The sequence below is a fragment of the Anopheles arabiensis genome, chromosome X, assembly GCF_016920715.1.
Source record: "Anopheles arabiensis isolate DONGOLA chromosome X, AaraD3, whole genome shotgun sequence".
In the NCBI taxonomy this organism is placed as follows: Eukaryota; Metazoa; Arthropoda; class Insecta; order Diptera; family Culicidae; genus Anopheles; species Anopheles arabiensis.
In genome coordinates this window covers 24,126,961-24,141,263 of record NC_053519.1, presented here as the reverse complement: position 1 = coordinate 24,141,263, position 14,303 = coordinate 24,126,961, and the positions used below count along the sequence as shown (strand labels likewise).

The 14,303-nt window shown below is 40.1% G+C and overlaps 1 protein-coding gene and 1 long non-coding RNA gene across 3 annotated transcripts; both read left to right on the top strand.

The window, feature by feature from the left end:
• The first annotated feature begins 1,097 nt into the window (after window positions 1-1,097).
• On the top strand, window positions 1,098-7,556 carry LOC120906597. Of its 2 annotated transcripts, none has more exons than XM_040318385.1 (5): window positions 1,098-2,402; window positions 2,462-2,634; window positions 3,824-6,575; window positions 6,672-6,743; window positions 7,197-7,556. In XM_040318385.1, the coding sequence occupies exon 3, from the start codon at window positions 4,891-4,893 to the stop codon at window positions 5,809-5,811; it is 921 nt and encodes a 306-aa protein (XP_040174319.1). In that variant the 5' UTR covers window positions 1,098-2,402; window positions 2,462-2,634; window positions 3,824-4,890; the 3' UTR covers window positions 5,812-6,575; window positions 6,672-6,743; window positions 7,197-7,556. The 2 variants fall into 2 exon arrangements, with proteins under 2 accessions (XP_040174319.1, XP_040174318.1); XM_040318384.1 differs by having other exon boundaries at window positions 2,462-3,728.
• A 3,867-nt stretch (window positions 7,557-11,423) lies between these two features.
• On the top strand, window positions 11,424-12,375 carry LOC120906566. The gene is made up of 3 exons (XR_005740121.1): window positions 11,424-11,747; window positions 11,821-11,918; window positions 12,005-12,375. It is a non-coding gene; the product is annotated as an uncharacterized LOC120906566 (long non-coding RNA).
• Window positions 12,376-14,303: the final 1,928 nt, after the last annotated feature.

Genomic DNA, 14,303 nt, shown 5'->3' with positions numbered 1-14,303 from the left:
TTGTTGTTTTTCTTAAATTATTATATCATCCAAGCAAGTTTCTAATTCGTTTTATTAACTTACAATTACTAAAATTGATTGTAAAGATTCTTCAATTAAGAGTCAGCAGCATAGTGTGCAAAAGTGTTTCAGGATATATCTGAAGATGATACAAAAACCTTAACAGCTGAAAAATTATCGAGACAAACGTACAACCGTTCAGTACTATTATGAGGCCACGGACAAGTAAGGCCAGGTCAGAAAAATTGTTAGCGTATTTCCTTCAAAAATGCTCCTAGAAAATCGTTGCATCCTTAAAAAGCAATAGTGTGTAACCATTGTTCTCGTTAAATCAACCGTCAGGTTTTTTATGGAATTATTCGTTTCTATTTTCTAATTTCTCCTCAAACTTGACCATATTGATTGGTCCGACAATCCATGTTATGGTGATCAAATTTGGAACGATATGAATTGTCATATTAAAATATGTTCAGTTACTTTTTAATGAATAGGATCTTCCTATCTTTCAAAATCGGGCAAATATTTTCTCGGGCCTGACTGCATATTGTGGGGGGCGGACTTTGCCGACCGCTGCCGACAGCTTAATTAGTTCAAATTTTACGCGATCATTCATATCGATATTTCCTTTCCGTCCACCCTTTTGACCCAAACCCTTCAACAGCTTGCCTTTCTACCATCACTTCCTCCTGTCCACAATTTTGACTGGGGCCCCAAAGGTTAGCCGGGGCACGAGTTCTTAGTTTTTGCGAGATAACATAGCCAAATTAAAAAGCGCACACATCGACATCGGAATCGATTCTTGAATGAAACCTCAACAGATAAAAAGAGCGTGCTTGATGTCAGCCAATTTTTCTTGCTAATTTCTACGGCTACGAATCGTTGTGTTGAGATCGGTTCCCGAGCCTTTTAATGTCGTATGTCCTTGTAGTTTGCGTTAGGCATCTCTTGTAACGGATTTTCGCTTTACCCAATTCGTGCGTAGCGTTCAATGCATTTGATCCAACGCTTTGGGCCAACGATGATGAAATGATATTGTTTTGAGCTGTGGGCATGCATCGCAGCGTTCTGCTTATCCAACAAAGGTAAAAATATTGCACATGTTAAAAAGGCAAATATTTTCTGCTTCTGATAGTAAAATGCTTCTGATAAATAAAATAAATATGCTTCTGATAGGTCTGGTAGTAATAGTAAATCTGATTGTAAACATAACCCAGGGAGGGAAAATGGGAGTATATTGGGTTGATAACACCAAATGGAAGGGGCCCCTCAATCGACGGGATCATCAACGCGGCCCCCAAATGGCCGAGACAATGGAGATTGTTCTTCGTATTATGGCTGTATATGGCTGTATGTAGATGCAGCTGTAACGGTTTTTGGTCTTGTTGTATTCGCAAAAATTTAAATAGTCGATAAAAACCATATATAAATGAACATGGTCCATAGGTTCCTTGAGTATTTTTATACCCTTCCCCCCTTCCTTCTAACTGAAACCTTTCCCATTTTCCCTTCTCTTCGGTCCACAAACTTGATGTGATCAATTAGGGCCAAGAATGAATATTTTAGTTTTTGCATTAAAAGACACACACAATCCACTATCCCAGGCCAGGAATGTGAATACTATTTTTCGTGTGAAATAGCTGTCTGCTTTCGGCACACAATCGCAAAGCGGTAGCAGGGGCCCCGTATACAAGAACAGGCCAGTTCATCCCAGCCAAGAGCGCACACAATGACATCGATATAACCATTTCTCGAATGAAACCTCAACCCACTGAAGCACCGTTGACCAAACGACCTTCCTAGGCTTTTTAAAGCGACGCGAGCTTGGTGTCAATTTTTCCTGCTAATTTCTGCGGCTACGAGCCGGTGTATTGAAATTTTGTGTAGGGGCCTTTATATTTTTGTCTGTGTATGATGTGTGCTAGTGGCTGTTGTAACGGGTTTTCTTTGTGGTTAAACGCAGCGTTCTGTTCTGTGTTGTGTGCATTAGATTTTTGCAGCAAGTGTCTCCGCGTTTTTTTGGTGAGCTCGTGCACCGACCATCCACACCAAGACACCAAATGGACGGGGCCCCTTATTGACGGGGGCTCCTTACCGACGGGGCCCCTTCATATCGATGGAATCGTTTCTCGAATGAAACCTCCCCGTGGACAATTCGAGCAGTTTTTCTCCGGTTCCTCAACCCGCTCTGCCCCACTTCGCCCATGTATCTTGAATAGCTAGCAAGATTTCATATTGCCATCTCTTTTTAACACACGGATGAGTTTTTCTGCTTGGGTACCAACAACGATTTTCAATCCATATCATGAGGTATAAACACAGCTACCATGTATATACACAGTGGCCTACAAATGTATGCATGTATTGGTTGACATTGCAAGTGCGTCGGCGAAGGACAGACAAGTGTAAAGGAGCCGGTGTTTGAAAAACAAAGCAGAAGTGTATTAATCTATATTTTGTGCAGTTTTAGATCCAGATTATTTACGAGAGTACCATCAGCAATGGCTTCAAGATCATCCCAATATCGGAAGCGTCGTCGCTTTATGGAAGAAGTTGAGAGAGAAATAGACAATGAGATCAATAATATGGAGACTTCCTCACCTGTCATGGTGCCGGCATCGACGAGCAGGATGTTCAGTAAGTAACTAATATTGTGTTTTTAGAGTACTATTATACATGGAAAACGGAATTTTGTCGCAGTATATTGCCAATTGGTAATCAGCAGCTACGTTGATTCATATTCCGATCGCAATTTTAGGTTTTGCACCGCCATAGTTTCTGCATCGGTTCTGCACCGCCACCCACAATGGCAACATGAGGTTTTTTATGTTTAACCTTACTTAGGAAATCACGTCGTCGTTTTCTGGTTGGCAGTGTGAATCCAAATAATAAGTGTTTTTTTTTTCTTTTTAAATTGTTTTTTTTTTTGTAAAAACAGACAGCCACTTGAATTTGCCAAACATCCATCGTGGGAGACATGATGATGTTTTGTTCTTTAACGATACATTAGTAGGACTTTCTTTCTAGCAGCAAAGCAACTTCCGAAGGCTACGTTGCTGTCTTCTTCAAACTAGACCGCTTCGGGTACCTCGGCAGCGTTGAGACCAACATCCGTGGCCACTGCAGCTTGCTTCTCGTCGTTTATTGGCGATTCCGTATCATCTCCCTGAACCCTGCCTGTTGCTGCTGAAGCGCGCCGTGACCAGCCGCAATCTGCACTGACGCTGGTGGGGTTGGAGGAAGTCTGGCTCGAAGCTTCTCTCGTCGGTTAGTGTTGCGTCGCTCGTTGCGGTCGCGCCGAACAGTTTCAGGTTGCGTCTCTAAGATGGCCATCTCCTCTTCGTATTACTCAATGATCTGCGACGCCAGGGCAACTCGTTCATTGTCTCATGCTCCCTGTAGTTGAACCGTGATCCGCCTAGAAGCTTCGTAGATAAGGCTCCAGCTCTCGACCTCGCGACAGGTGAGGTTGGAGGGTGTCCGTCGAATCGAACCTGATCAACCATGGCCGACACGCTTCTGGATTTTGCAGCAAAGCGCGGGCACTCCAATAACACGTGTTCCTCGTCCTCCGAAACGCCGATGAACCACTGAGAGTCCGGGGACGGTCGTGAATCCTTTGCTAATAAGCATTCTCGTTAAAAAAAAAAATCTGTCCTGACCTGTTTAAGCCTGTGCCTGGGCCAGATGGAAGGTCGTGTCTCCGTGTTAATGCCAGTCGCTGACGGAAGGTGCTAATTTCATTTCATTGTTAACTGACTTTTTGTGCCATATATACGTGTTTAATTTAACTAATGCTATGTTTTTCTCTTTCGTTTCTTTACAGACGAATTGCATAGTACTGATAGCAACTTAGGTGGGAATGTAGAGTGTAGCTTTAGCATAGATGTAGATACTAACAATACTAACAATGACAGCGCTGCAACTGTTGACGAAAATAATTTGGATGATATAGAAAATGAACAGGAAGAATGTGCTGAAGATTTGTATGATGCTTATAACTATTTGAATGATTTTCAAAGTTTAAAAGAAGCTTTGAGATATTTGGCAATAATGGGTCATCTTTCTCGCAACTTTCTCAACTTGCTTCTTGCAATTTTAAGAAAATTTGGTCATCCTGAACTTCCTAAAGATGGTCGTATTTTACTAAAAAATCCTAAAGTTAGCCAAGAGATTCAGCATATAGCAGGTGGACAAATGTGGTACTCAGGGATAGAAGTTGGCCTTCGAAATTATTTTAGGAATCATGTTCCAGAGGAAAATAAGTTTTCGTTACATATTTTTATTGATGGCCTTCCTCTCTTCAAAAGTAGTGATACACAATTTTGACCAATTCTTTTTAAAGTAAAAGAAATTCCCGATTGCCCGGTAATGATCGCAGGTGTATTTGGTGGTCAGAAAAAACCTACCGACTTAGAGCCTTATTTGCGACAGCTCGTAGATGAATTAAACAATTTGCAAGTAATAGGCATGCTGTTTGGAGAGAAAGTTGTAAAAATTTTTGCCAAGGCTTTTGTCACCGATACCCCTGCGCGGGCCTTTATAAAATCGGTAATGTACTTTCCGGCAAAACATGGGTGCACGAAGTGTACTCTCGTTGGAGAGTTTGTAAAACCGGAGCGCAAAGTAATATTTTGTTCACCACAACCTGCTCCACCACGTACAGATGAAAGTTTTCGACAAAGACACGATACAGAGCATCATAAACAAATTCGATCTCCTTTAGAAGAGATTGGTGGATTAGATATGATCTAAAGTTTTCCCACTTCTGATCGACTTCATCTTATCGATATTGGCAACACTCGTAAAATTTTGTACGGCCTTTTTCATCATAAATTTATAAGTTTTGTAATATGGTCTAGTGAACACAAGAAAAATGCCTCTCACTTTTTGATGGAAACGAAACTGCCTTCTGAAATACATCGACCATTTCGATCTCTTGACACTCTTCAGTATTGGAAAGCAACTGAATTTAGGTCTTTCCTACACTATATTAGCCCTGTTATATATAAAGATTTTATGCACAGTGACGGCTTTAACCATTATTTGCTCTACTTTTGTGGCATAACTATTTTCTCATCGTCAGTATATAAAAATTTAAACCCGCTTGCAAAAAGAATGCTTCAACAATTTGTTGTTGATTTCCCACTGTACTATGGTCGCACCCATATGAGCAGCAATGTGCACAATCTTCTCCACGTATTTGATGACGTTGAAGAACTTGGTCCATTGGACGATTGGTCTTCTTATGATTATGAAAACTTTTTACAGTTTATTAAACGAGATGTTAAGACAGGTTCAAAATGTGTGGAACAAGTAGCGGGCAGATGCAAGTTATATGCCTCAATTAATGTACATCATGGTCCCAAAGAAAAGAAATATCCCTGTTTGACTATAGATGGCTGTGGACTACATGTAACTGAAAGCTTTGTTTTAAAACCAAAATTTCGGGATCAATGGTTTTTAACAAAATCAAATGGTATAGTGAAATTTTTGAGAGCAGAAATCTCTCCGCAGAATTCGTTGGTTATCGTTGGAATCAAGTATGATAATAAGGAAAATTATTTTACGGCTACATTTAAAGATAATGTATCTTTTGTAGCGATACAGTCTAGTGAACTGAACATTCATAAACTAAATTCTTATTCACCATCTACTATGGTGACACTTGACCTTAAGTCTATTAAATGTAAGTTAGTTGCCGTTAATTTACCCCCTCGTCCTCTTGTGTACTTTGATGTTGATGAATTGCAAGATTCTATGCCTCCATCTGTATTATTTTTTCCATTATTACACACTTTTCTTCCAAACTAACCATATTTTTTATCTTAAAATCATGATTGTGACTTGTTTTGTCTTAGTGTAAATTATAATGTTATTGATTTTTTCAAAGGTTTACGGGTTTATTTCAAAACTTTTGGTGGAGGGTATATCATAGTATGTATAATATTATGTTTTATATGTATATGTATTATGTAGAGGGTTTAGGTTGACGATGTATTACATCACATTTTGAAAGAGGGTATATCATAATAAAAGTATGCACTAGTTTTCATTACAGAGTTACCAGGGAAAGAAATTTGTTTAATCTACAGGAAACTTCATTGTTGTTTTTTTATTGAACAGATCAGCACGAATTGTCGCATGTACATGCATTTAATAATAATTGTAAATGTTAGTGAAAAAAACCAAGAGATTCATTTCATGTTTGTTTATACTTTTTTATGTAAACACAATTATTTTTAGTACTTTGGACTTATTACTACGTTTAACGACAATGCCAATCTTTAAAACAAATTATCCAATCAACCTGTGATCCATAAGTAGTGTAACATCCACGACAGTTATAACTAAAATATTAGAACAGTTGATTGATCGTATGGTATCTTTTGATCATTCCGTACAAACACTAATCTCCAACATCTATTTTTTTTCTAATACTGCTCAACGTGTTTCGCATCCCATACGAGGATACATCGAGGAAAAGCTATCCCCTTACGTGACACGACACGACGTGACTGCGCTTAATATGGCATTTCTTCCAGTCTCAACAGTTCCGCTTGTTTTTTAGATAAGAAGTAAGTTAACATTTATTGTTTCATTTCTTCATTTCTTTATTGATACATTTCAATTACTATATTCAGTAATAATGCAATCTTATCACTTTTTTACAGCTCTTTGGAACATTGCTCATAGAAAGGATTTATTTCGTAATTCTGTATAATGCATTTACACAACTCTAATAAGTGAGTATTATTTCATTTGAATTCTTTTTTGATAATCCAATTCTAATTAAATAGTTCATCTAGATTATAACAGAGCTTCCACTAATTTTAAGAACTTTAATCTACTTATCTTCTACTATTTACACACTACTTGATCTCGGCTTATGGCAACTAGACTTATCAATTTGTTTCGTTTTAAATTATCAGTATGATTTAATTTAAGCTGCATCCAATCTTTTAATATCTTATCCGAACAATTTCCTCCTAATTCTTGAATAACTAGTACTATATTTTTATATTTACACAAAGGTATTTTATCTCCTACTTTTGCTCTTCCTGTCCACGAACATTGCAGTAAAATGTTAGGCCCTAGGATTAAATGAAGAGCGTCACAAGCACGTTGTTTAAAATCGCCCTTTGCAATATTTAGTTTCACCCATTGCACAAATTCATCTCGGTACTCTTTTTTTTCAGCTTCTTTTCCAGAGCATTCATCTCCTCAATTGTTTCTACAGTGCAACAGGTTGGCGAAGGGGTTTTATCCGTGGGGCTCAAGCAGGTGTTTTGATTCGCCAACAGTTGTTGCATCATCCCGGTCAGAACATCGAGCTTGTTGTTCATCACATCGTTCTGGACCTTTAGCTGAGCTACCATTCGGCTAAAAAAGTTCGTTTTATATAGTTTCATAGAGTATTTCAACGTTTCCTATGAGTATTGTTTTACCTTGTGTATGCAAATCTATATCGACAAGTTAAGCTTTTTTTGTCAAACAATGAGAAGCTCTACACGAAGTGAAACTAGTGAACAATACAATCTCTTAAATTCTTTGAATTCAAACGTGACATTTCATTTGGCGCCGAAAAAAAATTGATATCACAACTACATACATAAATACCCTCGTACCTCACCAATACATGTATATCAAGGTCGGCGCGCGTACACTCACACACTCACAAAAGCCTGTTCTCATATCCCCTAATTTTACCCTCAGTCCGAACAAAAACGTCCTCAGTTTTTCATATCCCACGGTTCGGTGACACAAAATTAGGGAGTTGTATGCAATTTCGAGCACTTGTTTGTCGAGTGGGCTCTACCCACTGGAGCACCGTTGCTTGCCGTTGATGTTAGTCAATTTTTCCTGCTAATTTTACCGGCTGCGAGCAGGTGTATTGATATTGTGTTTTGGGGCCTTAAAATTTTTGTTTGGGTGTGTTGTATGCTTGTGTCGTGTAACGGGTTTTCGGTGGTAGTTAAGCGCAGCGTTCTGTGCATTCCATTTTAGCAGGAAGTTGCTCTGCGTGGTTTTGGGTTTGGGTGTCTCGTGCACAGGCCATCCACACCAGCAAAAATTGATGGTTTCTCGCTCTGTCCAATACTGTGCGCCAACGATGAACGATGAGGTATTGATTTGAGCTGTGCGCGCGTGTCGCAGCGTTCTTCGCTTGCGACTTTGATGCAAGTATTGGCAGATTTCTTAGAACCTTCAATGTGCTGCTTTGAGTAGTATAGGGCCCCGGTTTTCTGCAGTCCGGGACCCTCGACAATATACAGTGAGTGAAGCGATGGGAAAAAATTAGTCTTTTTGAAATAGATGGTAAAAGTCCCATCCAGAGGGGGGGGGGGGGGTAGAATCGATACGAAGTAGAACATCCACAATGACGAAGCCCCCTAGATCGCCGGGGCCTCTGGCGGCCGCCCAGTCCGCCCACCGTTTAACGCGCCACTGGATGGTGTATTAAAACTGATTATTATATTGCTATCCTTTTCTTGCAATGTGTTTCGACATGTTTCATCTTATCATGACCTATATAGCCTTCTAACGTTCCGAGCAAAAATCTATATGAATGGTCGTGTAGATACGTGGGTATCAACACCAACGACTATTACTCAAATCTCACTTGCTTCAGTGCTGGTGGTTTCCGTTGGAGTTTAGTATTTAAACAATCGTATCGCCGTTCTAGTTCTAGCGATGCATAACTTCAATGCGAAACCATACAACAGTACACAGGAAATGAGAAAGCTCTCCTCCAAGCGAGGAAGCTCAAATGGTTGGCTATCCCACAAACAGATGGCGCCACCAGCATTTTTGCTATTTTTAGAATGCATGAGTCGTTTGCCGTCTGCTAAACGAAGTCTTTCTATATTCCGTTTAGGTAGAGTGCTTGAGTCGTTTAGAAGCCGTTTAGTGGTCGTTTAGTGGATTTGTGGCACGTGGGATAAAAGTTAACAACGGGAATACACTTGGAAATGGAAAGAATCATTAAAAAAAAGCAAAAAACTTTTCTGATTTTTGCGTGTTTGCTATTCAAGGTTAGAGTATGTGCTAAGCGGAATATTGTTCATAGATTTTTATCCTCATGAAATTGTAGGTGGTATTTTTTAAAGGACCATAGATGTGTCAATAATTACTTGCATTCCGTTTTTATCCTTATTAATATTTTTTTACCATTTCCGAGTTTATGAATTATGAAATAATAATGTATAAACAAATAAATATATTAAAATAATTTAAAATATTAATAATAATAATTAAATCATTACAATAATAAATAAATAACATTAGATTCACCCAATATTGGACACTTATCATACCTCAATATTGCTAGACAATCTATTAAAGTACAACGTTGAAATATTATACTCACATAAATCAAGTAGCCGAACTTAGTAACATATAGAACAAAATATAACATATACATTGCCAATATGATAGGTCCTAAATGAGTGGCACAACTATTCTCAGTGATGATTTTCATCAATTGCGGTGTTTTTTCTTTGGTGTACTGTTAACCATTGATTAATTCTTCTGTTTTATCCTTGAACAACCGTACATTAATTATATTTTCAGTAGTAACAATATTTCGCACGCCGAAGCCTTGACTATGTTGAAGGCATTAATGGCAGAGAAGCAGAGAAACCGGTTTCTCGAAGCACAGATAGAAGCAACACAAAAACGGCCTAGCCACAAGAACGGTTGGTTTGAAGAAGATTCTGACGCTCAGTCTCTGGAGCCTCTGCCATGTTTTACTTCAACAACACGTGAGGTTACCACAAATCCACATGGAGAATTATCAACAATGACGGCAATGTCCTTTGCAACCTTACAAATGTCAAGCTGCATCCCAAATCCAGGAGAAGAGGAAATTGATAGCAGTACGTTTCAAAGGTGGAAAGGTGCAGTTTGAAGCAGCTATGGATTTTGCTGGAATTTCAGATGAAACCATGAAAATGAATGCATTCAAAATGAAAGCTGGGTCCAAGCTTTTGGACATGTTGCAAATGACACCTTCCGATAGTTCACTTAAAGATGAAAAAGCGTTCCCATATTCAAATGCAATAGAGCGATTGGAAAAATACTACTGTTCGCACGATTATGTATTTTTCCAAAGACAAAAACTCCGATCTTTGGAGCAGAACAAAAACGAATCCGACTCATCTTACGTGAAAAGAGTAATTGAATGCGCAAAAATCTGCAACTATAAAAAAGATCAATTACTGGAGACAGTCGTCGACGCTACAAACGCAAAGGTGCGAGCAATCGGCAGAAAAGTTCTTCGGAAGAGCGGGTCACTCGGCGATTTTTTAGATCGTGTGCGTGCCTGCGAGATTGAAAGCATAAATGAAGAGACATTCGCTATAAAACATCAACCAAACAAAATAGGAGAAATAGCGGCTGAGTCTTATGGATCTCGCCCATTTGGTTCGTACAGAAAAGGATACCAACACAGTAATTCGTATCGGCGGAGCTACTCGACCAGGCAACCGTCCAGCAGTTGGAACAAAGGAGGGTCATCCCAACATACAATGGATCGTTTTTCTTCAAATCGTCGCGAGCGTTGTTGGAGATGCTCGGGAAATTATCATTTACCAGAGGATTGCCATGCAGCTAATAAAAGATGCCACTACTGCCAGGTCGTTGGCCACATCGAGAGAGCATGCCGGTTGAACCCGCAACACCTTGCAAAACGACGGGCAACGGAAACAACCGAACCAGCCCAGACAACGAAAATTCGGAAAATTGCGGCTATCTCGGATAACAATTGTCTAGATGAGTCGGAACACGAAGAAGGAGCAACGAATTTTAACACCCAACCTGAGGTCAGATAATTATCTGTTTTTCTATCACTAACACAATTTCTTACCATTCAAGTTAGAGCTCTAACATATCGTACAATACAACCATTAATAACGTTTACATAAACACTTCTAAAAAATATAAAGATATATAAATGGTACAGTGGAACTTTAGCAGTATAAACATACAAATAGTATTTAATTGTTTTCAGCCTTTTAATTGAAGTTTAATCGAATTAATCACTTATTCAATTTTCGATTTTAGAAATATAAATCCAATGAATTGACAGACTTGAAGTCAAACAAAATAAAGGAGCGAAGTGTTTTAATAAACACAATGGTACAAAACGAGTATGACGAATGCTGCGTAGTAGGCTATTTGGCTGGAATGCCGATTAACTTTTTGATAGACTCCGGTGCAGACAAGACCAACTTCGACTGCTTGATCGGAAGCAATCTCCGAAGAAACCTACTATACATTAAAAAAAACAGGCACAGATAGACTATTAAAAGCTTCCCAAGTAGCAGAGCCGAAGTTTTTCAGAGATTTTTCTGTGTGCCAAAGCGAGATGCCCTGTCTTCTCTCTCTAGATTTTGGACAGCAAACCGCCGCGCGTGTAGAGGTGTGTGCGTGTGACGAAAAATGATGGATGAAAAACGCGAGAAGCGGGGTCTGAAGTCTTTCGTTGGTCACACACACTACCAGCATTGCATCTACCAGCGGATTGCGCTACACCGAGTCTACCCATCTCTCTCGATTTACCATGATTTTTTCTGCTATCGCACTCATCCGGGAGTTAGGCATCCTCAGTCTGTCCAGAATTTTCGTTGTGGAAGGATGTGCGGGAGTGATATGCGATTTCTTGTGTCCCCTGCTTTCCTTGTTTACGTTTTGCGCAGTGTTGTTTCTTCTTCCATTCTGGAATGATTTATCCTAGCTAACTTGTTGAGGTAAGTTTCTTGATCTCATATGTGTGCTTCAATGTACTATTTCAATTAATGCTTATCGGCTTCTAAGCTACAGGTGCATGCGCCATTCATCAACGCCTACGTGTTGGCATCATCAACAATCTTCAAAGTGGGTGACGGAAAGAAATTGTTTTCCAGTTTTAAAATATTAAGGTAAGTGTTGCTCTCTTCATATACGTAAAACTATCCAAAGTAATACGTACTACATGCATTTATTATTGGTTCATTTTTATTGACAGCATTCAGCACAACTCAGCCACAAAACAACGCACTGGATTACGCTAAGAACCTGTCGAAACGCGCGCAGCCCCCGGGCGCGGTAGGAGAAAGGAAGAACGAGAGGAGAAAACTAAAGCCAGCGCGCAGCTCTGATGGTACCCAGGACGCGGTAAGAAGAAAAAAGATCGAGAGGAAGAAGAACGGTAAATTTGGAAGGGAGAGACCGTTCTGCCGTCCACACAGTGTGAGTAAGCCAAAGCACGTGTTGGAAGGGAGAGAAAAAGTGTGGAATAAACCGCATGCGAATGTGTGCATACAGCAAAAGTAAACATGTGTGCCGCATCATTTCTATAAGCAATCCGAAAAGGGGGTGGAGCAAACACATTGGTATGCGTGAGGTGCAGAAGAAATCGGAGCGTTATAGTATGTGTGAACGCGATCGTTCGGGTGGAATGTGTCTATGTGTGCGTGAAACCACATTTACACTTCTTCTGTAAGTGGGTACGTAAGTGGGTCCATATGTGTACGACACGATCCCATACAAAACTTCGGCTTTTGCGGACTGGGTTACGGTGTACAAGATGAAATTCCGGTAATCGCATCCTTTGTGGTGGAACTATATATTTCCGAGGATCAACCTCGTCTTATGGTAAAGTTCTACGTGATCCCAAACGCAAGAGCATTGCTTAGCAGAGGCACTGCGATAAGGTATAGCGTATTGCAATTAGGTATGGAAGTACAATTCCAGAACCGGGCAAGGAGTAACACTATAAATCTTCGGCCGGGTGAAATTTTAGCCTTAACGCGAGTGAATTCCCTAGATTCAAGGTCGTCCCCGTTATACTAAAATACGATAAGGAATTACCCCCGTCACGGAACGTCTTTACGAGCATACCCCCAGCGTTTAGAAACAAAACAGAAAGACGACTAAAAGACTTACTGTCGGCTAGCATAATAGAGCGCGTAACGGAACAGATGGATAGGTCATTTTGTTCCTCACTATTGGTGGTCCCAAAAGGAAAATCGGATATCCGACTCGTGGTTGACCTGAGAGGCCCTAATAGAAATATAATAAGGACACCATTCAGAATGCCCACACTAGAAGCTATCCTAGCAAAACTCAATGGATCACGCTGGTATTCGACAATAGACCTAACAAGCGCATTCTTTCACGTTGAGTTGCATGAATCTTGCCGACATTTAACGAACTTTTTCGCTGGAGACGGAACCTATAGGTTCAAAAGACTTCCGTTTGGCCTTTGCAACTCTCCGGATATTTTTCAAGAGATACTCGAAACTATCGTACTGGAAGGACGCAAGGGAACCATCAATTATCTGGACGATATATTAGTGTACGGAAAGAGTAAAGAGGATCACGACGAGAATCTGCAAAAAGTTCTCCAGCGTCTGAGTGATCAAAACGTCCAGCTTAACACCACTAAATGCATATTTGGGACAAAGGCTGTTAAATTTTTGGGTTTCAACCTATCCGGTGACGGGTGGAGGGTCGAAGACGACAAAAAGAAAGCTATAGAAAACGCACGCAGACCTGAAACGATTGCGGAGGTAAAAAGCTTTCTAGGGTTGACGAACTTTACCAAACGGTTCATTCCCAACAGAGCAGATAAAACTACTAGGCTAAGATCTGTGGCTAAAGCAGATTGCTTTTACTGGGAGAAAGAAGACGAGGACGAATTTAACTATCTTAAAAAGGAAGCCCTAAACTCTATCACAAGACTCGGTTATTTCGATCACAAGGACGTCATTGAACTATTTGTAGATGCATCCCCAGTAGGCATTGGAGCAGTATTAGTTCAATTCTGTAATAGCGGTAAACCACGAATAATTGCATGTGCGTCCAAAGCCCTTACATCCATCGAGCAGAAATACCCTCAAACGCAAAAGGAAGCGCTCGCAATCGTTTGGGGTGTTGAAAGATTCTCGTACTACCTCATTAACATTTTCTTTACAATAAGGACTGATTCGGAAGCGAACGAGTTTATTTTTAGTGGTTCACATCGTATGGGGAAACGAGCTATCACACGAGCAGAGGCATGGGCGCTGCGCCTTCTGCCATATCAGTTTAAAATAGATCGAGTTCCTGGACATTGCAACGTTGCTGACGCATTGTCTAGATTAATTCACAGATCACAGATAGACGACCCATTCGACGAAAGTAACGATAAACACGTTCTGTAATCACTGGACGCGGGAAGTATGAGTATCTCGTGGGCCGAAATCCAAGAGGCTTCAGAGAAGGACGAAGAACTTTCCGGAGTAAGATCGGGGATTCGCATTGGAAAATTGCAAAAAAAACCT

Excerpts from the sequence above, each read along its gene's own strand:
- LOC120906597 (XM_040318385.1), top strand. The coding sequence starts at position 4,891 with ATGGAAACGAAACTGCCTTCTGAAATACATCGACCATTTCGATCTCTT.